This window comes from Thermobia domestica, chromosome 16 (assembly GCF_964235325.1).
Source record: "Thermobia domestica chromosome 16, izTheDome1.hap1.1, whole genome shotgun sequence".
Classification (NCBI taxonomy): domain Eukaryota; kingdom Metazoa; phylum Arthropoda; class Insecta; order Zygentoma; family Lepismatidae; genus Thermobia; species Thermobia domestica.
The window spans coordinates 152,346,575-152,368,710 of NC_137469.1; the positions used below are offsets into that span (position 1 = coordinate 152,346,575).

The window sequence follows — 22,136 nt, forward strand, 5'->3', positions numbered from 1 at the left end:
AATAATAGCGGAGAATTTAAAGAAACTGTGGCTGTGTACACGTTTAGTGCCCCATTCCTTACCGGAAGACCTAAAACTGGAAACAAAACACATTAATTGTTTATGAGTTTTGGGTCCACAAAAATACCACACGAAGCATACTTCCCGTACCTGTCCTCCTGCGATTAATTTCTTTCCACCAAATTAAAAGCACCGCTGAAAAGTTGCTTAATTGACTCTTACCACCATCTAGAAAGCATGGATTAGAACATTGAACACTATTATAATTGAGGAGACTTTGGATCGTACTAAGCTGTGAATTAACAGAAAAGGTTCTAGTTTGGATAAACCGAAGTAAGTTGATTCTACTTGTTATCCATTCATGTTTCACAGATCGAGTCCCGTTCCCTATTTGTCGCACTGAGTAATAGTAATATCTACCGTAAGATTTCGTCGATTTTTGAAATGCTATATGTGTGGTGATAGTTTGTAGACCAATGATAGAGTAAGCTGTATTATGTGACAGTTATCGTGCATAGTAAGATCACTCTTGTTCTACAGTTACCTTTTTTAATTTGTAGTTGTAGTTGTACATTCGCTAAAGCATTGGACCGATTATAATAGAAGTTCGATAGAATGTTGGAAACTCGTAGTAATTGGGCCATCAAAGAATCGAATCTCGGTTTTCCTTTTTTTTTTTTTTTTTCCCCTCTGAATAATGCATCGCTGAAGTATCAGTGATATACAGTCGTCCCCTTCGTTTAATACCAAAAGAGGGCACGCTGTTTAGTAGTAGAGCGCTCTCCTCTGGTATAAAATGTCCTGGTTCGACCCAGAGTATTAGTTTTTTGTATTGTAGCATCGTAACCGTGGGTTTTCGTTGTTTCCTCTCACTTTCTCCATTCTGCGAATTATCTTTCACGTGGTTGCATAGTCCATCTTCTTTAGTCGGCAAGTGATAAACGTGGAACTAAACTAAATTTTAATTTCTATTGTCAATTCTTTGAAGTAAACAAATTCTGACATTTATTTTGTACATAATCCACTAATTTACGATTGTATTATCTTATTATTATTGTTGCTGTTGATGTTTGTAGTAGTATTAACAAGAGTATATATACACAGTAGCAGTTCTAATAAGCATTAATAGAAAGCTCAAAGTGTTACACATTACAACTGTGTATAAAACAGTGTTGGGAAAACAAAGAGGGTTTGATCTCTGGATTGCTGAAAATCGATTTGAGTCTCTTACCTTCGGTTCCAGGGCAACAAATTAATCGTTTTTGTTTTTCTGTTTATCTTTTCTTTCTTTTTTTCAATATTTCATACATATTGGTTGTGTAAAGAAATAACTACTGTCAAGGGTTCATACACACATCACTAGGTGTTGAAACGATGCATCATCAAGCGAAGCGTGACGTTAGTTGTCTTGTTTCTTGTTTATTGCTGAGCAGCTTTCTTCAATAAATTGGTCTGTCAACGAGACAATGAATTTTCGTATTCTTATATGAACAACGTTGTTTGTTTTAAAGAACAAGTCCAATGACTATGTATAGACACAGTGTCTTTTATTTGAAAAATTCTGAAAAATCAGTAGTCATTGTCAAAAATCTGAGCATAAAAGTCAGAGCAATATATATATGCTCAACAAAGAATTTATTGCGTAGAGGTGCGCATTTAGCCCGAAGAAGTCTACCAGAAGACTCGTACGTAGTCTGGGAATGATACGTACCTCTTTAAGGAACATATTAAAGTATTTGAAGATGAAACTTTACCAGCCAAAACTTCTGCACGCGTTTCATGAACGTAATTCGGACCGATGTGTTGAGTTCTGTGAGTAGTTTCTCATTCAGAATGAAGCTGACAGAGATTTCTGGAAACGAATTTTGTGGATGGATGAGGCCTCATTCAAGATGAACAATTACGTAAAGATACATAATTGTGTTTATTATACTGATATAATTCACCTCAAATTGTAACAGAAAAGTTAAATGTCACTGTTTGGGGTGGGATTTGGAGTAGTGGTGTCATAGGACCATTCTTTTTTAAAGCAACTGTTACCAGTTACATGTACCTTCAGATATTGCAGGAAATTGTCATTCCAGAACTTGGTAGTAATCTTTGTTACGAACACATTTAGTTCACTTGGCAACACCATACAGCACTGCCTCGCTTGGATGTTGTGAGGAATTTCTTGGTTCAAAATTTCGATAAATGGGTATAGGTCGGCGTGGTACGACAGATTGGTTGCCCCTTTCGTGTGATCTCTCACAGTGCGACTTCTTCATGAGGGCATGTGAGGTCTTGTCAAAGACGAGGTATTTTCCGGGCAACTGCAAGATTGGGATCACTTGAATAGTTAATCGAACAATCATTAGAGAGATTGAATGCCAGTCTTCAGTTGTGTCATGGTACATGGAAGTCAGTGTTAAAGAGATGTATCTTGTGCATTGAATACCGTAGGACATAGTTTGAACAGTATTTGTGAGTACAGTAAAGATGTCAAGTCACCTCGTTTCTTTTATTTCTTTATATATGGAGGAAAGCGCCTTCGTGCCCACCCTATATATATATATATATATATATATATAGAGAGAGAGAGAGAGAGAGAGAGAGAGAGAGAAATACAATTCATACTGACTGACTGACTGGGAAGAGATGTGTAATTTAGACCCTTAATGTTTTCTTCTGTTTATTCTATTACTAGACCATCGGACGTTGACATATTAGATGTGATTGAAAATTGTTGAACAGTATCAGTTACACAGTTTCTTCATACATTTATAGAATTTTGACTCCGACTTAACCTTGTGTTTGTTGTTATATTTATGAACATAACTCTATTTAAGAACGTTATTGCAGATGTTCTGTAGTTGCTGTTTTAACAGGATTTCATTATTTATGGTTGTTTGTGTTCTCCTGTTCCTCTGTTTTACTCTTTTAAGTAATTGGAAATGAAATCTTCAGTTTAAGATAATTTTTTTAGGACTATAAGATAAAAGAGACGATCAGTAGATGGAAATGAATGATGAAAAATGTAATTTAATGAGCAATCTTCTATTACCTTCCTTCAATCTATTTTGACAATCACTTATTCCCCGTCTCTTTAAGCTTAAATTGCGGTATGTTAAAGTAGATTTAATTTCATTATAAACGCTGTGTTTTTTGTGGCAGGTTATGTGGATATAAATTATTGTTATTTATATTTATATTAACCTTCCGTATACCAAGCTTGAGAGCATTTAGGAATTACCAAGCTGGGTACAAATGTACTCAAACAGAATGACATTAAACATACTGATAATATGAAACACTTTTTAAGTCATCATGTCAGTTAAATCTTCCTGAGCAACACCTGCATATTGTTTCAATTTTTGTCAGAATGTCCCTTACACATAAAACGCAAGCTTTTATCACCCCTCTTTCTGGGTTTTTTTTTTTTTTTTTTTTTTTTTTTACATATAGGTAGCAACGTCCAATGCTAGAACTTGTTTACACCGTTTCCATGCTTTCTTCCAGATTTTCAGCTCCCAGAAGTCCTCTCATTGCACCCAGAGATCATGATGATAACCTCCGTCGTGTTCTTTAGTCTGTCCTTCGCGTACGGTTTTATGAGCTCGTTACTTCTAGCTGCTCTACTTTCTGAGTTAACATTCCAATTAGATTCTTTTAGTTTTCCAGACGAATGCATTAAATCAAAGATATCTACCATGTTCATGTATAACACGAAAGATGACCTGTTAAATGTTCTTTTGCAGGAATATATAGTCACCATTTTGTCTATTGTGTCTGCTGCTCCTTTAGTGTGATTGTAGTGCAGTATAATATAGCACAGACACAGATGACTTGATGTGTGAACTCCAATTTCAGTGGTGGCGCTAGGATCAGCTAGGCAGTCAGAACACTTTCCGCTTTCTGTTTGACAAGTCGCTGTTGACACGTTCTTACCCTACCCCTCTTTCCCATCCCTCCCCTCTTCATTCTACCTAAACGTCAAAAAGTAGGAGGAGGAAAGAGTCTTTTTACTCAGGATCATTTAATATTGTGTTGGCAGTGGATACAAAATTTGTTTATTTTGTAAAACTATTTTCAGACTACCGCATGTGTATTAGTATCTAGCTTCCATGTAGGCATTTGTATGAGTTCTTTACTCTTTTTATATACCGGCACGTTTAGGTATGCATTCTGCTGTTCCATTATTATAATTGATTTAAATTCTCTTGCACTTTGTTAAAACAAAGACCACGGAAGATAAATAACTACGAAAGACTTACTATATAATAATGCAATAGACTAGGCTTCCTCAATCTATTTATTTTATATCACGACCCCCTTTTATCACACCTTCTTGTCTGCGAGCCTCACAATTGATTTCCTGTTTATAAGTTTCTTGATTATTGCTGTTCATCGTTTACAGTTGTAAGTTCTATTTCTATATTTCTTGTATTTAAATCTGCAGATTTTAACGAGTTTCATTCCTCTTTTATTCCAGTTGTTTTCAAAACAATTCTCGTAATTCCTCAATATGCTTTTTATATTTGGAAACAAGTGTACAAATAAAAATATGTCTATCAAAAGAAGAAGTTCAAAATATTTTTAAAAAATATTTTTCTGCTACTAGACCCTAATTACATTTATCATTTACATCTCCCTTCGCACCATCAGATCGGGCCGCGGTGGCTCAGTGGTAAGTCGGTGGCAATAGCCGAATGGTCTCGGGCGTTCGGCTTCGGATCATAACGTGCAGTCAACTGGGGATTCGAATCCCTCTGAAGAGCATGGACGGTTTTTTAACTGACATGTACCTTTCTGTGTTCGTGTCCCTGTCATGTTTAGATTACGCAGAAATTACACGAACTGTCCTTGTCGAACAGTATCCCGGTTGGGACGAACTTTAAAAAAGAAAAAAGTGGTAGAATGTTCACCTGTGGTCCATGGGGTCCTTGGTTTGATCCTAGCTCAGGCCACGTAAGCTTTGTGGTGGACAAACATCATGTGTACGTGTTTCCTCGAGGTTCTCCCGTTTCCTCCTACTTCATTTCACCATTTAATTCATTTCTCATCATCACCATCTCATTTAGTCTAGCCGGCATGATCGTAGGATGTAATCTTAAGATTTCATTTTTTTCAACCTTCATATTCTCGCGAGTCCAAGGTTGAGAAACCTTGCAATAGACAAAGTTAACAATTTATTATGAAAAAAATGTCCCACGACTGTCCTGTAGGCTAAATGAAACGGATGATCGATGGAAATGAATTATAAAATTACATGTACTTTTGTGCTTTCACTGGAAATCGAATCCGGAACTATGTGCACCAAAGCCACACGTGATAGCTATTTGACCAGAGGGGAGGACTATTTTAATATTGAATAATGTAGTGAGATATGCATGTGATATAATACAAAAGGCCTGGACTAAAGGCGGGATTTTCAAAAAATGTCAACATACTTATTATACAGTTAGGAGGCAATAATGATGAGATAGAGAGAACGAAAATTATGTTCTGTACATCAAGTAAGTTTTTTGCCATGAATGTTTTTCTTTATTTAATAATAATAATAATAATAATAATAATAATAATAATAATAATAATAATAATAATAATATCTTTTAATTACGTGTTCGTTTGTTTCTTACGGACACATATTCACATAATCATAATATATATATATATATATATATATATATATATATATATATATATATATATATATATTAAATTTTTATTGTTTGCAATAACTTATTTACAGTTACGGAATCCTTTTCCTTTCTTTCCCCTCCTCTTTGTCTGTTAAGAACGAAATGAACCGTACACTTGAGGCAAACGTGTCATCTGAGCGCCACGGACTTGGAAGAGAAACTGAAGCACACCACATGGTTTGTTCTTTCGTCGGCAGTTGTTCCGTGTAGGGTATCTTAATGCTAAATGTGGCAACTCATCTCTGTTGATAGTCGTGTTGGGGGTGGGTAGTGTGTTTGCAACCCCTATTGGTGGAAACTTTCTTGTAGTCTGAAAAATAGTGTTGCAAAGTTGAGAACATTTCTCTACGTTGACGGGGTGATGAGGATAGGTACTACAATATTATAAAGCAAGGTTATACTGAATTTCGGAACATATTTGGAGTAGACCCTATTTTAAGAAAACATAGCATTTGCAAACAATCTTTAAGAATCGAAAAAAGACTCTTCAGATTATTTTCAACAACTAGTTTAATTTCATACAAATTTACTACATACAGTATGAGGCGTTTCAAATTATAAGGACAAACTCAACATCTGGCCAGCTTTTTTTATTTACCCAAAGTATAATAATAATAACAGAAATTTCAACAATAATAATAACTAATTGAAAGAAGAACGTTTTGTAGAGTTCTTCATTGTAAAAAGTTTAAAATGTGTTTTTCCCTAAGTAACTCTTCGTTGAGTTCAACATTACTACCCGGAATGCTTCATATTTTTTAAAATAGTATACATTGAGAATGTATTGAACGCAAACCAACTTCCTGATACAGTCTGACACGCCAATTTATACTGAAAACAGAAACAGTCTATAACAATATAAGACGAAGACGAAGGAAGTTGGCGAGTGGCTGCACTGAAAAATATAATTTATTTGCTTAATGGAACTTGAGGGAAGCATTTGCAGAAACCTCAGACAGGATAAATAGTTTTCGGATTTGAACCTGGGATCATCACATTAAGAAAAAAGATCGCTAACCACTAGCCTATATATTTTTTTTTTTTATTTGATGTTTAGCGTCTCTTTCAGCAGCGCGACAAAATGGGACGTAGACCTACAGGTTAATGAAGAATCCGAACCACATATGCTCCCGCCGATAACCGCTTAGGCACGAGGGAGCTACTACCCTAAATTTGTTCGATAAGCATTTCCCTTTTTAAAATCTCGGGTTTCCCTCGCATTCCTGCAAGTAGCATGTTCCCAAGCAGGTTTTCTAAAGGGAATTCGAAGGAACGAACAAAATTTTGTATAATTATTACAGTTCTATTTTGAAATAAGGATTCTTATGCTCTGATATAAATTTATATACTAAATATTTGTATTTAATATTTTAATAAAAAATCGTATTTTCGTTGTGAATGCAGATTGTGGGTAATCCTTTATGATGTAGGACATTGTTTCATTTTATCTTAAATCTTAAATTACTCTAAGCACAGCATCTTTACTTTGACATAACTAAATTCTATTGTTCGCAAAATCATTCAATTGTTGGGTAATATACACTTAAATAACTATTCCAGAGAAACAGTAGGTATATATTCCATCGTGGCTAAATGATTGTCGTCTCACATTGTTTTAATAGGTAATAGGTAGACTCCCTGTGGGAGCTTATGTTTTCAATCCTAAGTTAAGTTACCTCATAATACTCGCTTACCTTCCCTTGCTATAACGCTCGCTCAGTTCCTTCTCTGGCTAGAAAACAGATCTTGTTGAAGCATATGAAGTGAAAATAAAAAGTTACCTATAGATTAAGAGTTTTAAAAGTTTAGGAATCAGTTTTATTCATAACTCACTGTAGAACACCCTCGTGTCTATGTAGATAGCGTACGCGCCTTTGGCACGAAAGACCCTGGTTCAGATCCCAAGTTAAGCTGTAGGTTACGTCCCACATACTCTTGCTGCTGAAACGGACGCTAAACTCAAGTAATAAAAAAATCATATAACCAATTGTATTTATATTCATTATATATACACCTCTTCATTGTTCGGCCAACAAAGAAAAGGATATTTTTCTGTAGTACGACTCGACAATGAAGGGGAAGGGAATAACATGAACACAAGAACATTAAACATTTTTTCTTTTTGCATTAATAGCACGATATAGTTCTTATAACAACAGTAACTACTAGAGTTCATAAATTTGAAACACTTTTTAGTTCGCATATTTTCCGTCGAGCTTGTCATCTCTGGCGCACTATATCTGGCTACATCAGCAATCATTATGATGCTCAGAACTTAGACGATGGCTTTTTTTTTGGGGGGGGGGGGGAGCACAGTGAGACCACTATTGAAATCAAACATTGATTATATTTATTTCTGTTCTTTTTATTTTTTTTAATTAGTGTTCTTAGTAGACTGGGTCAACATTTCAATAACTCCTGAGCTAGGGTAACACTGGTGAAAAATGTCCTCATTCCATGTCTTGATTTCAATGAGTCTGTAAAGTCCAACACAACTCGGATGCCTTAACCCTTTAGTATCTTGTTACGTTTTTCTTATGTACATCTTCAGATTCACAGCATATGCTGTTTCAACGTCACACAGCCAATTTTAATTCAGTAAGTTGCCGGTTTCCATTTCATATAAACGCAAAATGGGCATCTTCCGCAGAATTCAATAAGTTATTTATCTACTACTAGATGTAGATGTGGGTAGTAATACCTTTGACACTGGTAATGAAAATACTGTAAATACATCTGTGAAAACACACATTTTGTCACCGTTTTGTCGTTCTTCACGAGTATCTAAATCGTCAGTTCTGACGGACTTGAGTAGCTTAGTAAAATAATTTCTTGAAACAAATGCAGGAAAAAAAAAAAATAAATCTAATATTGGATCTGTACTCCATAACATGGACAGAAGTTCTCGCTTTGCGTTAAGTGCACCCGTGACGAAAACACACCTACAGTGACGTACATTGCTCTGACGTTAAGGGAATCCATACACAATTTTACCACTAGCAGAAGAATTTAAAGATGAGTACGAATCCGTACTGTTTTGATTTGCGCAATTCACAACCCTTTGCATTATAAGTGAGTCAAGGAATTACATGAATGCCTCAGGAGTCGAATACATATTTCGGGCTGAAACTATAAGGTCACTTCTCAATATATCCTGATGTCGTCATCTGCTGTTCCTCTTGCTAGACACTTCCAGGTCATCCCACTCTTAGAAGCGTAGATGGATCTACCAGTATTATATTGTAGTAGCAGATTTATGTTTACACGGTTTTACTGCTACCATATGTCAGTTCATCAGCAGCATCTTCAATTTCTTCAACAACTTTCGATTTCAGATTCTTCAGAAACACGATCATTGTCATCAACATTATTCATTACTCAGTAACATTGCCTCCAAATCCTCCGAATTTTTAGTATTTTATACACACTGACCTGCCACTGAATTAGGCACACCTTCGATTACCGTGTCGGCCCCCTTCCGACCTTAAGAACTGACTTGACATAGTCTGAATGTATTGCAAGTCATGCGTCTTCCAAAGCGGCCCACAACTGGTTCACTGATGGAGGATGTTTGCTTCGTACAGTTCTTTCCAAGACATTCCACAAATTTTCCACTAGATTCAAATCTGGATTGAAAGGGGGCCACTACATTAACTTGAGGTTGGTAGAATGTTCATCGAACCACTCTGCGATGCCGGGACCTATGGGTTGGACAGTTGTCTTCCTGGAAATAGCCGATCCAGGAATGGACGATGATCATAAATGTGTGTACATTGTCGCTCTCAGGATGTCTTCATTCCAGTTGGCATTCAGGGATCTTACATGGACAAATGGTCCCAATGATGCTCAACTGAAGACACCTCGGACCATAATAGGCTCCCATATTACCTTTCACTTTACCACCCTGATGTGCGGATCTATGGCTTCATACTGTTGTCGCCAGATTCAGACTCATCCATCATCACGATGCAATTGGGATCAGAACTCATCACTCCAGGCTATCCGTTTCCACTGTTACATGGCTCAATACCTGTACCATCGAGCCAGTGCAAGGTGTTCAGTCCGATGGCAGCCTGTAACACATGGGTTGGTGTGCTACTTCTGAAGCCAGGACAATGTAGGAAAGTTGAACTGCCCGTGCAATAATACTTCAGATAGAATATGGGATGTAATTTGCGACAGGATCTGGGCCTATTGGTTCGTACGATACGGTCGGCGCAGTCCACTTTCATTGAGAGCGCACTGACCTTTGTATTGTGACCGGCTCCAGAATGTTTTCCCTGCATTTGCATAATCTCGGCATTTTTGGAACTGTGGTACACAAGAACCCTAGTTGGTTCACAATCTCTGAAATGGAGTGCCCTATTCGTCGAGCACCAACAGTCCGCTCTCGATCGAACACATCTAAGTTACGTGCTTTTCCCATTCCGCTTGTCACGACTACTGCGCCTTGCAAGCACAGATCCTGCCTATTGATACCCCCAGTGTGAGCAATCGTGACAACGTATATATGGTGTAGCAATGCGAGAACTTTAACCAGTCAGGCGAATTCGGTGGCACGTCAGTGTATATATATATATGTGTTGACATTTTGCACGTGCTAGAAATTACTAATACTTCCGCGCTTAGCTTCATTTAATTCCTTACTGTTTATTCTCAGGCTAACAATGTACCAACTTTAGTGTTACACTATTTAGGTATGCATTGCTGTCATATGAAAAACACATGTTGCATTGTTGGGACAGTAACGAAATAATTAACAGGTGATGTGGGGAAGAAAAAAAGAAACAGTGTACTTACTTTATCAAGCTGCGTTATATTTAACATCATTTTCAGTGGCAAAATTAAATAAATACAACTTCGTTTTTACTTTTGGTTATATTATGATATTCAGCACTGTCTATTTGGCAGAGTAGTTGTTTATGAGAAACCTATGGTAAATTTAATGCATACAATAATTAAAAAATGAGCATATGTACCCATCTTGGTGTACGGAAGGTTAATACGAATGTTGCATTCATCTTACGATGTATATAATTACGGTTCCATATCTGAAGTGGAAAAGAAAAATATCTTCATCCTTCAACTAAATTAACCTCATTTATTATTATTATTATTATTATTATTATTATTATTATTATTATTATTATTATTATTATTATTATTATTATTATTATTATTATTATTTACTGGTATAAAATGTTTCTCTAAGTAATCTCTAAATTGCTTCCCTCTGTCAATCATGCTAAAGAAGTTAGTATAAGTATTATAAATACGGTAGTCCCACTCACAGGCACCCCAAAGATTACGCGCTTCACGGACATGCGTGCTAACCAGTGGGGTACGTTTGTTGTTTGTACCGTAAGAATTATTTTCTTCCACGCATAGATTTTGCAGTTGCCATTAATTGCATGTAATGTTACTACAGCATAATGTCAATATAAGTTCTACTTCTTAAATTTATATAATTTTATGTTGTTGTAATAGTTTAATGTTTAAAAACAGTAAGAAATGAAATTAAAAAGGACAAAACAATTATGAAAACAATAACTATTTTAAAGGCTATACAAATTTTAACACCGCACAAAATTTGAAAGTAACAACTATTGGTATAGATCATGAACGCTGGTAACTGACGAAAACAGAATCTCACATCTGAAAGACTCTTTTCTAAGATGTAATGCGACGTTTGTTGTTAAAGTAGGATGCTACTGAACCAAATGACAGAAAGAAACAATTCTTAGAATGTATAGATAGTATGTACTTAAGTTATTTTATTTATTTACTATCGTTTTGTATCACTTTTGTAATGTGATTGTTCTAGAGTCTGGGCTGTGGATCTTACTGCAGATGGTGAAGAAGAAGATTATTCTGATAACTCGACTGTTACCATGATAGTTTTGATCATTACTTTGACTGAGAAAGGCTTATTGAACTTACAGCAGGTGAATATTCATTGTGTGCTACTTAGTACTTAGATTTTGACTTAGTTTTTGAGAATTTTGTAATAATGTTTTCCATTTCTCCATCACAATATTTTCGTACACTCTTTTCATATATGACCAGAATTGGGGGAAGTTCCTGTGAAAGGGAGGCATTACTGGATACTCAAAGAGTGAAAAAATGTATGACTGACCCAGGACTCGAACCCGATACGTTAACCGCTATACACGCTCAGTCCGCTCCCTGAAAAGCCATACATTCCCCTCACTCTTGAAATCAGTGTTCATTCAACTAGACCACTTGGTTTGTACCACAATTCCTGTTTTGTTTGAACAATTCAGTGTCCACATTCAGAACACTTCCGACGGTTATATTATACACAGCATTCTTACTTCTTGCAATCTTGTAATTAAGCTTCTTGTAATCTTTAATCACGTATGCAGATTTAAAAGAATATTCTAGAAATTCTTATTTTTCAGCATAATTCTCTTACACTAATGACTGTTCCAATGACATTCTAAAACCTTAAAGTAATTGCGGGAGTTTTATTCCTTCAGACTTGTAAAATATTCCTTACTTGATGCTTTTATGTATTCAAATAGGTGTTTCTTTGGCATGAATTATTTTTTATTATTTATACATGCCCATTTAAAAAAAAGCATTTACTTGGGTGAATAAATTTTGTAAAACAAAAATGGTTAGCTGGCTGTTGTACAGTTGAATGAGTTATATTATAAAGATAATTTTTTGTAAAGATGGTTTGATGCGTTTGCAGCAACTGCTGTTACATTACAATTTATAAATATTCACTTGGTGACGACGAAAAAAAGCAGTCAGCATTGTCACTATTGTTGAATCATATTTCCACTTTTCTTACGAGATCCTTACCGCAGACGAACTTGTATAATCGTCTCTTTGTTTGCTAGATGTTTCTGCTTTTCCACCATGGCTGTTCTTCTCCTTGCTGAAGGTGTACATATCTCAATTGTAGTCACACGTCAAACCACGCAAGTACCTAGGAATAACATGGGAAGTTCGGAGCATTGCTAGAAGTGTGCAATGATTATAATGGCTCATACACGCTGTTCTAAAGATGAGAATTTTGTTGACTGTGCGTTCGTCACGAACCAGAACAGCTCAGAATCTAGTCTCCATTGCCTGTGTTCAGTATTCATTGCCGAATTAATAGAATTAAGTTTGCTCTCAGTTTGCCTGTTACATCCTGTGCTTATCAGCACCAGCTCTCAAAACGTTACTATTAGTCTGCAAAATATCTTCAGGTTCCATCAGAAATAGCGACAGGCCTGTGTTATTGTGTGCTGAGTGCTGGGGTATTTTGGCGTTGAGGGAAATGAGCTTGCCGACATCAACCAAGAATGTTGTATTGGTAGTTGTTGCACTGAAACACTTTGTTCCATGCTCGGATCTCTGCAGGCATTTCGCCCAACGGATGCGTTATCATGGTAAATGGATTAGAGCCGGGCCGATAAAAATGAGCTCCACTGTGTAAAACCTATTTTGGGAATTGGCAGACCTCATCACGCCGAGATGAAGTGATCTTGGCTTGCTCTCGTATTGGATACTTTCGTTCGATATATTCCTATTTAGTGCGTGACACTAACTGTCCTTATCGGAAAGACTATTGTTCCATTGATTATTATGCATATTTTAGTTGACTACCCAGAATGTTCAGATTCCACAGAACGTTTAGGACTAACTGATAATGTTAATCAGATCTTGGTGGTTAACCCTAGTTTTAGTAACAATTTTGTTGCAATTATTCGTGCAATTGAGATAGTTTTTTTTTTTCTTTTTTTAAGGTTCTGTCTGTTATATTTTAGTATTATTGGTATTTTTCGTTATTTTCTTGTTACAATTTTTCTCTCATGTTGTTTATTCTTTTAAGTTTTCCACTGATTCTTTTATTCTTTTAAGTTTCTGTTTTAAATTGTTTAAGTATTATTCCGTCGAACTAATATTTGATTTCAAGTTTTTTAGAAGCCCTATTTTGAACTTTTACTTTATAAACAATATGTGTCGGCCATTGGCCTTATCGTGGCAAAGACGCTGACGTCGCTACAAAACTCTAATCAGTCAGTCAGTCAATTGTTTAATGGAGATTACATAAAGATATAGAAAGCTACCCTAAAATATTCTAGCAATGTTGTATATCACAGAATACTCCTCACGATCAGGAAGAGGCTATATTTATTTCTGTTACCGGAAGGAATGTTTCCCAGACGTTTACGTAATTTGCGACACCAAAAAAGTTTTTGAAATATTAATACTTTATCAACTTGAACGGTCACAGACACAGATTTCATAGTTGAACGCTATAAATTCCAATAAAGTCTAAAGATTCTTCCTTTTCTCTTGTAGCATATCTCCACTCGCGAATGCTTACCCTCTCCCTCTGTATTATTTCAAGAGAAACGCTAGAGTAAGAAGGGACTCATAATCGTCAACAGAGAAAGTTACAACTTCAACCTAAAGAAGAAGTATGAAAGGAGGTGGGTAAAGATCAGCCTTTTTCCGCCCATGATAGTTCTAAAAAGTAAAAGTACTTATCAATGCGGTATATCCTTCAAATGCGAAATTCAGGCATTAAACATTACATCTATATAAGATGCATATGAAACGTATTCTAGCAAATCACATAAAGAACCCCGCGAACTAAGCATAGTTGTTGGTAGACGGTTTCTTCGAAATTCCAACTACAGCAATGGGTAAGTTGTATTGGTGTAAAAAGGATATTGTGCCCAATATGATTTTTCGATATAACCCAATAGTAATGCCCTAATATGATCATATCCTTTTTTTCTTTTGTTGTTGTTTGGCCCTGTGTCACTTGCCATATTCACAATACTTCGTTCGCTCTCAAAGACTAATTCTTTTTTGTTTCTCATTGATAATAGTGCTCCTTACCAGGATATTGATCATCAAAAACGTTTAACGTTTTGTGTATGTGTCTGTGTATAAAACTTAATCCTAAACATTTTGTAAAATGTTGACACTTCTTTTTGTTAAATTTCACAATAACGTGCCCTGTTTCTTGTTATGATGAGTTTTACTTTTGTTGTCTCTTGGCAAGTACACAAAAGTCTGTTCTAAACACTTCCAAACCTTTTTTTTTTTTTTTTTTTTTTTTTCTAAGAGATTTAAACGTTTGATCTTGTGTATATAGATCGAAACACATGTTCTGAATGTTTGACCTTTCGTTGTTCAGAAGAATTACAAACCATTGCAGGAATAGAAATCATTAGTTAGGATCTGCTAGTAATTTGCCTACTAGCTTCCCACATCTTCACCTCCTTAGATTTTTATTAAGAGTAACTTATTATGAACCAAATCTAAAAACTGTTCATGGTATTTTGTTCATAGTTGTTATGCTAGTAATATGCTGATATTAATAATACATCAAGAATTTCCCACGTTCCCAGGACGAGGAATAAAAGTAATAAATAAATAAAAAGTTCAATGTGTGTTTGCTTTCCCAACATTTGTATTTTATTTTGAACATATTACAGAAAAACTATAAAATTAGCTGTAGTTTAATTTTCGCTGTGGTGAAGACCCTTATGCAGCCACACATAGCGAATATGACGTGTCCACCATTTCGTCTCTGTTTGAGATCTCGGCATGGTACAACTAATTATGGTTAGCAGGTGGGAAACCTATCCATTCACTCCTATTTTGATGTATCTTTATCTGACAGTTTATTCGGAAGTCCCTATGCTCCTTTGGGGAATCCCTTGTGCACTGATTTCACGATTGCGACATACCCATCTTTGAATAGAGCAGGTTTCGTTCCTTTGAGGTGACCATGCCGCCTCGCCTTTATCGTTCGGAATAGAAAAGATATGGCGCTCTAAAGTGTATTTTGCCACGTTTTCGGCATCATGTAGCTCCGAAACTATATGTCCTAGAGAAAAGTGCAAAAGGACTTTTTTTTTTCTTGTTTCGGTGTCGGGAACCACCTCTCGAATTTTGTCGGTGGAGTTTCCTACCACATACATATATATATATAGCCAACTCCTGGCTTTGTTAAAAAAATTACGAATGTTATAACTTGTATTTTTATAAAGCGAAAACACTGCGTCACTAAACAAGAATTGTCACGAAATGTACAGGTATTTTGGTGGTAATTTTTGAATTCAGCTAAACGTAAAGCTCTGCTTCAGAGTTATGAAAGAAAAACAGTGAACGTGTTTTTATCAATCAGTCTTATAAATTATGAATCGTTAAACTACAACTCACGATATCTATCGTTTCTAAAATAAATAGAAATGTGAGGTGCTCAGTAATACATATACATAGTAGGCAATGTGGTGAACAGTGTTGCCACCTTAAAGGTATATCTGCATTAATTCAGACATCCTACGACGCCTACTATTTTAGACTTTTGGAAAAGTTGGTACTTGTTTGGAAGTTTGGTACTTTATTACTGTCCCTATATAGTAGATACTTCCGGAATATTCTAGATACTTCCGGAAGAAAATAAAATATTCTAGAATATATTACAATGTTTTGGAACAGTTTCGAATGTTGCAGAATATTGTAGAACATTATAGAATAATATGTATCTTTCCGGAACAATCTAGATCCTTCCGGAAGAACATTAAACATTTCAGAATATTTTACAATGCTTTGGAACAGTTTTGAATTTTGCAGAATATTGTAGGACTGTGTTCTATATTATTTGAACGCAATCTTTGGAATACTTCAGCTCCCACACCACAGCTCAAACATATATATATATATATATATATATATTGTATTTCGTAATTTAACAATTCATAAATTTATAACATTTATTAATAACAACACAGGAGTTAGCTATCTTGATGAAAGTTCTTTTTTTCTGAAATTACAAATCTCGGTGTTTCTCTGAAGAAAAAAAAAATCACGCAGCTGTGTTTGTTAGACTTTGAGCTATAACATTTTCGATTTAGAATGCCGTCTCAATGCACAATCTCAGAAGCTGTGTACACGCACTATTTTGCTAAACTTTGGCCACCTCCAACATGACTTGCTAAATGATTTGACGTGAACTGATCCGAACGTTAAATGAAAGCAAGGATAGAAATGGCAAATGAAGCATTTAGGAGGAAGAAAAATATATTTTGTAAGTCATTGAATAAAGAGTTGACAAAGAGACTTATAAAATGTTTCGTGTGGAGTATTGTACTATATGGAGGAGCAACATGGACATTATGCAAAGCGATGAAAAAGGACTGGAGGCTTTAGAAATGTGAATATGGAAAAGAATGAACAGAATTAGCTTGGTCGAGCGAAAAATAAATGAAGGGTGTTAGAAATTACTGGGGAGAAAAGATTAATTTTAGATGTAACTGAAGAGAGAAGCTGGCTGGGGCATTGGTTTAAAAGAAACTATGTCATGAGGGACTTGCTAGAGGGTATGGTAACTATGGTAACAGGAAAGAGAGGGAGGGTGCAGGCCCGTATCCACGGGGGGCAAGAGGGGGCCGCCTCCCCTAAATTTTGGCTGGCCCTATAAAATTAGACGGTAGGCTTGCAAATGAACTATAATATGGTGATGAAGTATAATATGATTGGGTCGGGCCCCCCCTAATTTTTGGGCTGGCTACGGGCCTGGGAGGGTGTAAGGGAGGCTACAGGTGATAAACGAATTAAAACAGAAAAAGTTTACGTGAAGAGTAAGAAGTTAGGTGAATACCGTGGAGCATGAAGGCTTCTCAGTTGTAACAATTGACCTGCCAGTAATGGCAGAATACCCATAATGATGATTCTGTCGAGTTATTCCAAGAGTTTCTAACAAAAATTCTTTCTTCCTTTGTCTTATTGTTTATTTATTTTATTCTAGGTGCTACAAGCTGTTTTCGGTTACATTAAAATGCTACAGTCTGTAGGTCCTCAGCAACGCATATTTGATGAAATGAAGCAGGCCGAGGATACTGTGTTTCAGTTCCTGGAAGAATCTCCTCCGTCTGATTATGTAGAATCTTTGTGTGAAAATATGCAATTTTATCCATCAGAAGACTATATTACTGGACCCTCTTTATTCTTCAATTATTCTCCTGAGGTATGAGTTGTTCCTTAACTTCAGATAATTGTTTATATCGCATAAACTAAAGTGTATAAATGACTGCTTATTCGTTAACGCATACGCAGATAAAAAGTCTGGATGCAGTGTGAAATGTCTGTGTAAGTGCAAGCATCTAGATGAACAAGTGGTAACACTGGTAACATGCGTATATATTACATACCGAGAGCTGATTCATAAGTCTGGATTCAAAACAAAAATCCAAGATAAACCTTTGAAAGAGTGTGGCAGTACTTCCAAATGTGGCCACGAAATCGAGATGTGCGCAGAGTGATGGGTGTGAGCACGTACTCAAATTCATTCGTTAAGTGATATTGTTTTGGAAAAAGATGACAAATCTTAACCTACATATCTCTTCAAGATAGCAATTGTCTGCAACAGAAATAACGAAATTTCGTGCAGAGCTACAAGAAGCAGTGAATACGTGTGCTTTACAAGGCCTTAAACTAGGGCAGATTCAATAGCTAATCTGCTTCGCAGTAACATCCAGTGGTCAAGGGAAAAAATGTGAAACCATATGCAAAAAATGAAATGAAATGAAATCTTTAAGTTTAACGTCCCACGTTTATGCCGGTTAGGCTAAAGGAGACGGTGATAACGAGAAATGAGTGAAATGGTGGAATGAAGAAAGTGGGAGGAAACGGGAAGACCCACGAGCACGATGTTTGTCCACCACAAAGTTCACACGGCGCGAGCTGGGATCGAACCAGGGACCCCAAGCACCGGAGGTGAACGCTCTACCACTGAGCCACCGCGCCCCCGAAACCATATGCAAAGTGGGTGCCACATCACTTAACCAAGCTACAGAAATGGACACTCTACGAGACAATTCGCATCAGTCTGGAGATATTTTAGCAAGAAAGACATGTTGTGACTTTTTATCCTGTTTGAAGACTTCTACCCACTTCGCCACTATTCGATAGGGCAGGGCACGCGAATCCACTGCTTCATATAGGTCTGCATGACATTCATTTGCATTCCAGTCGTGAAAAACTGACGTATGCACGTTGCTCGTGATTCGCCATTTCCATTCCCGTACATTGTCACTTGACTGAACTTTGGTGCTTACCCACACCTCTCTGCACACACACTAAATCTGGTGGCAATATTTGGAATCAGATACCACACACTTTCAAGTTTATATCCGAAATTTTTCGTGTTGTTCTCAATTCGAAAAAAAAAAAAAAAAAAAAGTTTCCATGACATGAATATTCACTCATATTAAACTTCCAACACAACCGTTGGTTCCATTGCACCCGTACAGGGAAATTGCAAACTATTAGATACCAATAGAGAGGAAATTCTTAGTTTTAAAAGACAAGATTTACAGATCCGTTTCTTTTATGGTTTTACGGTATTTGCTGTATATAGGTACATTTGGAATTTCGACTCTTTCCTTTAACATTTGGGACCTTTTTCAAATGTTAAGATTTCCAGCAAGTTTTGTTGCTACTTTAGTTGATGCAAGGAATATTCTATTGTAACCTTTTGACATATATCATTACTGCAGCATTTCAAGAATTGTGTGTATTTACTGTAGCGTTAAATCTAACTGGTTCAATTGTAATATTTAGTGAGAATATTGAAATTTCATTCATTACAAGTAAGTTATATACAACTGCAGCAATATTTATTCAGATTTTCTGTAACAAATAGATAAGTTTACGGAAAGGTGCAGTAAACACTAGAAATTTGGAAAATTTCTAGAGAAACGAACGGTTTTACTCGAAACCTGATTCTCTTGCTAAACTTTATACTTCCTTTTCACACTTTGTTATTACAGATTTATAATAAAGCTACATTATACAATATGTACGTAAAATTAGCAGAAGTTCTGTGGATAGAAATACTTCATGTCATTTACGCACAAATGATCAATTTTCTTCAAACAAGGCTACAACATTTAATACCTACACTATTGTAACCGTAGTCACTAACAGATGCTTATACCGTTAATATTTCTAGTATTTTATAGGCTGCCAATATATTTCAGAAAGTCTCGCATACATTAGAAACAACGTTCTGTATTTAGCTCTGTAACGAAGCAACGCAATAACTCCCTCATAGTCAAATGGTTAGCATACACACCTTTAACGCTTGAGACCTGAGTTCAGTTCCCGGTGAGAGCTCTTTTTTTCTAAGAGGGATGATATACAGGATGTTCAAATCTCCCTCACTACCCCATATAAAATGAAAACGAGTGTAGTTAGCTGGAATTGATAATTGTAGGAACACATTAGGCTAAGGGGGAAACATTATGGTGCATGTCAGGTGAACGACAGCCATCTTACTGTCCGCCATTTTGAATTTCGCTCAAAAAGTTTAAATATAATATATGAAGCAGGGCTAGAATTGTCAAAGAAACTCAGTAGTAATCAGATTTAAGATAACTGTAATAACTGTGAAATTATAATAACATCAAACTTAGATTACCTCTCACAAAATATGTTCAATGCGCTATGCTGGCCGTGTTGCGCTATACATGTTTGTAGACGTGTTTCCCAAGCTGTATGAACACGGAGCAATGTCTAAGGTGTCATTTGTGCACATGAATCCTGCTCCAGATAATCCAGATTCCTAATCTTTTCTCCATGTACCATTACCTTTAGGTGACTCCACAGGTAAAAGTCTAATGGTGATAAATCAGATGGTCTGGCAGGCTATTGCAGTACCCACGTCGCCGATCGATCTACCAGGAAATTGTTAATCCAGATACTGACGAACCTACAGTCCATAATGAGGTGGCATCCCATCATGTTAGTGAAATAAGGAAAGCGGACATCCGGGGCCGACACGAGTGGAAGATCAATTGTTCTAACATGTCCACGTAAAGCTGTGCAGTTAAGGTGGCAGGATACCAAATGGACCCATGATATATGTCCTTCAGATCCCGGCCCACATCATGATTTTCCCTGCACGAATCATTTTACTTGAATTTGTCTACTTGGAATTACGTGAAGACCAATAGCGTACATTTTATTTATTTGCCTCTCCTGTAACATAACAATTCGCTTCATCGGTGTGTAAAATTTGCATAATACAGTTGAAGTTCTGTCACAATTGTTCCACTACCACTAACAAACTTGCACTCTCTGATCTGGGTCATCCTCAGAAAGATATTGATGTAGCACTTTTTGTAAGATATTGCAGATATTGATGCCACTTATGTTTCGTTAATACCCTGCAAATAGAGGTTTGCTGACGTGCCATTCCAGTGATAATCGGCGTGTTCTGCGCTGTGGAGACTTAACAAACGACGCGGACACTGCCGCAGCTGTGCCTTCATTAGTAGGAGTTCTGTGTCTATCTGTTCGTGGTCTGTCCTCCACTGTACGCATACCAGTCTCTTTGAACTTGGTCAGTAACTGTGCTACTGCAACGTGCCAAACTGGAGCATGTTGAGGATGCCTTTCATTGAAATCACGAATCAGAGCACGAACATTTCTACCACCCTGCATCTTGACAATCTTGACGCGGTGGGTTTTGGCTAATGGCATGGTTTAGCACCTGGAAATAAGGGATAAATTTGAGTTGCATGTGATTATAACTTCAAATTATTACAGTTATAAGTAGTACTGCTCTAATTATACCATTGAGTTTCTCTTATTTTTCTAACGCTGTTTCATATATCATATGACACATCTCCCATTTAAACTTTTTAAGCGATACTCAAATGGCGGACAGGAAGATGGTGGCCGTTCACCTGACGAGCACAATAAAGATTCTTCTCGGTAAAACGTGTCCCTATAATTACCAATTTCTGATATCTACACTCGCTTTCATTTTATAAGGGATGGTGAGGAACTTTTGACTCAATGTATACAATAACATCCAAGAAAGAAAATTTAATGCAAGAATTTTATTTAAAAACGTAGTATTGTAAAAAAAAAAAAAAAAAAAAAGTTTAATCTAAATTTATAGGTAAGATTATTTTTATATTTCTGCTACTCAGTTACAATTACGCGTTATAAGAATTACATTATACTCAGTGATGTAATGCTAGAAATTTAGTTAATTATACGCTTAACCGTTTTCATAAATATAGCGTATACAATATACGCTCTTTTTGTAAATTTAAGATGAGAATACGCTGGAGTATAAAAATATTAGCTGGTTATACGCCGTATCTCTTGTATGCGCCCCATTATATCCCTGGGTATTGTGTTTGCAATAAAAGACTTATTTTTCATTTATTTATTTATTTGTTTGTTTGGTATAAAATAACTTTCTTATTACATTCTTCAAGATATTACTGAAGAATTTGTGAGTATTAATGTTTTTGGTCGTGGCTCTATCATGGACTTCGCTCCACATTTATTAACTTTTCTTTGACTATAATTTGTTAACAGTAGTAACAACAGAATTCCCGTTTTAATATTTTAGGTTCTTGGTAGAACATCTACTCTTTTACCTTAAAAGAAAAAATA

The 22,136-nt window shown here is 36.1% G+C and overlaps 1 protein-coding gene across 2 annotated transcripts in view; it reads left to right on the forward strand.

The window, feature by feature from the left end:
• Positions 1–22,136, forward strand: part of LOC145673474 (nardilysin-like) — a 276,674-nt gene that overhangs the window by 135,898 nt on the left and 118,640 nt on the right. For both annotated transcript variants that reach the window (XM_081743202.1, XM_081743203.1), the window contains 2 exons: positions 11,506–11,626; positions 17,470–17,688. In XM_081743202.1, the coding sequence (XP_081599328.1) occupies positions 11,506–11,626; positions 17,470–17,688 (340 nt within the window). The remainder of the gene's footprint in view (positions 1–11,505; positions 11,627–17,469; positions 17,689–22,136) is intronic.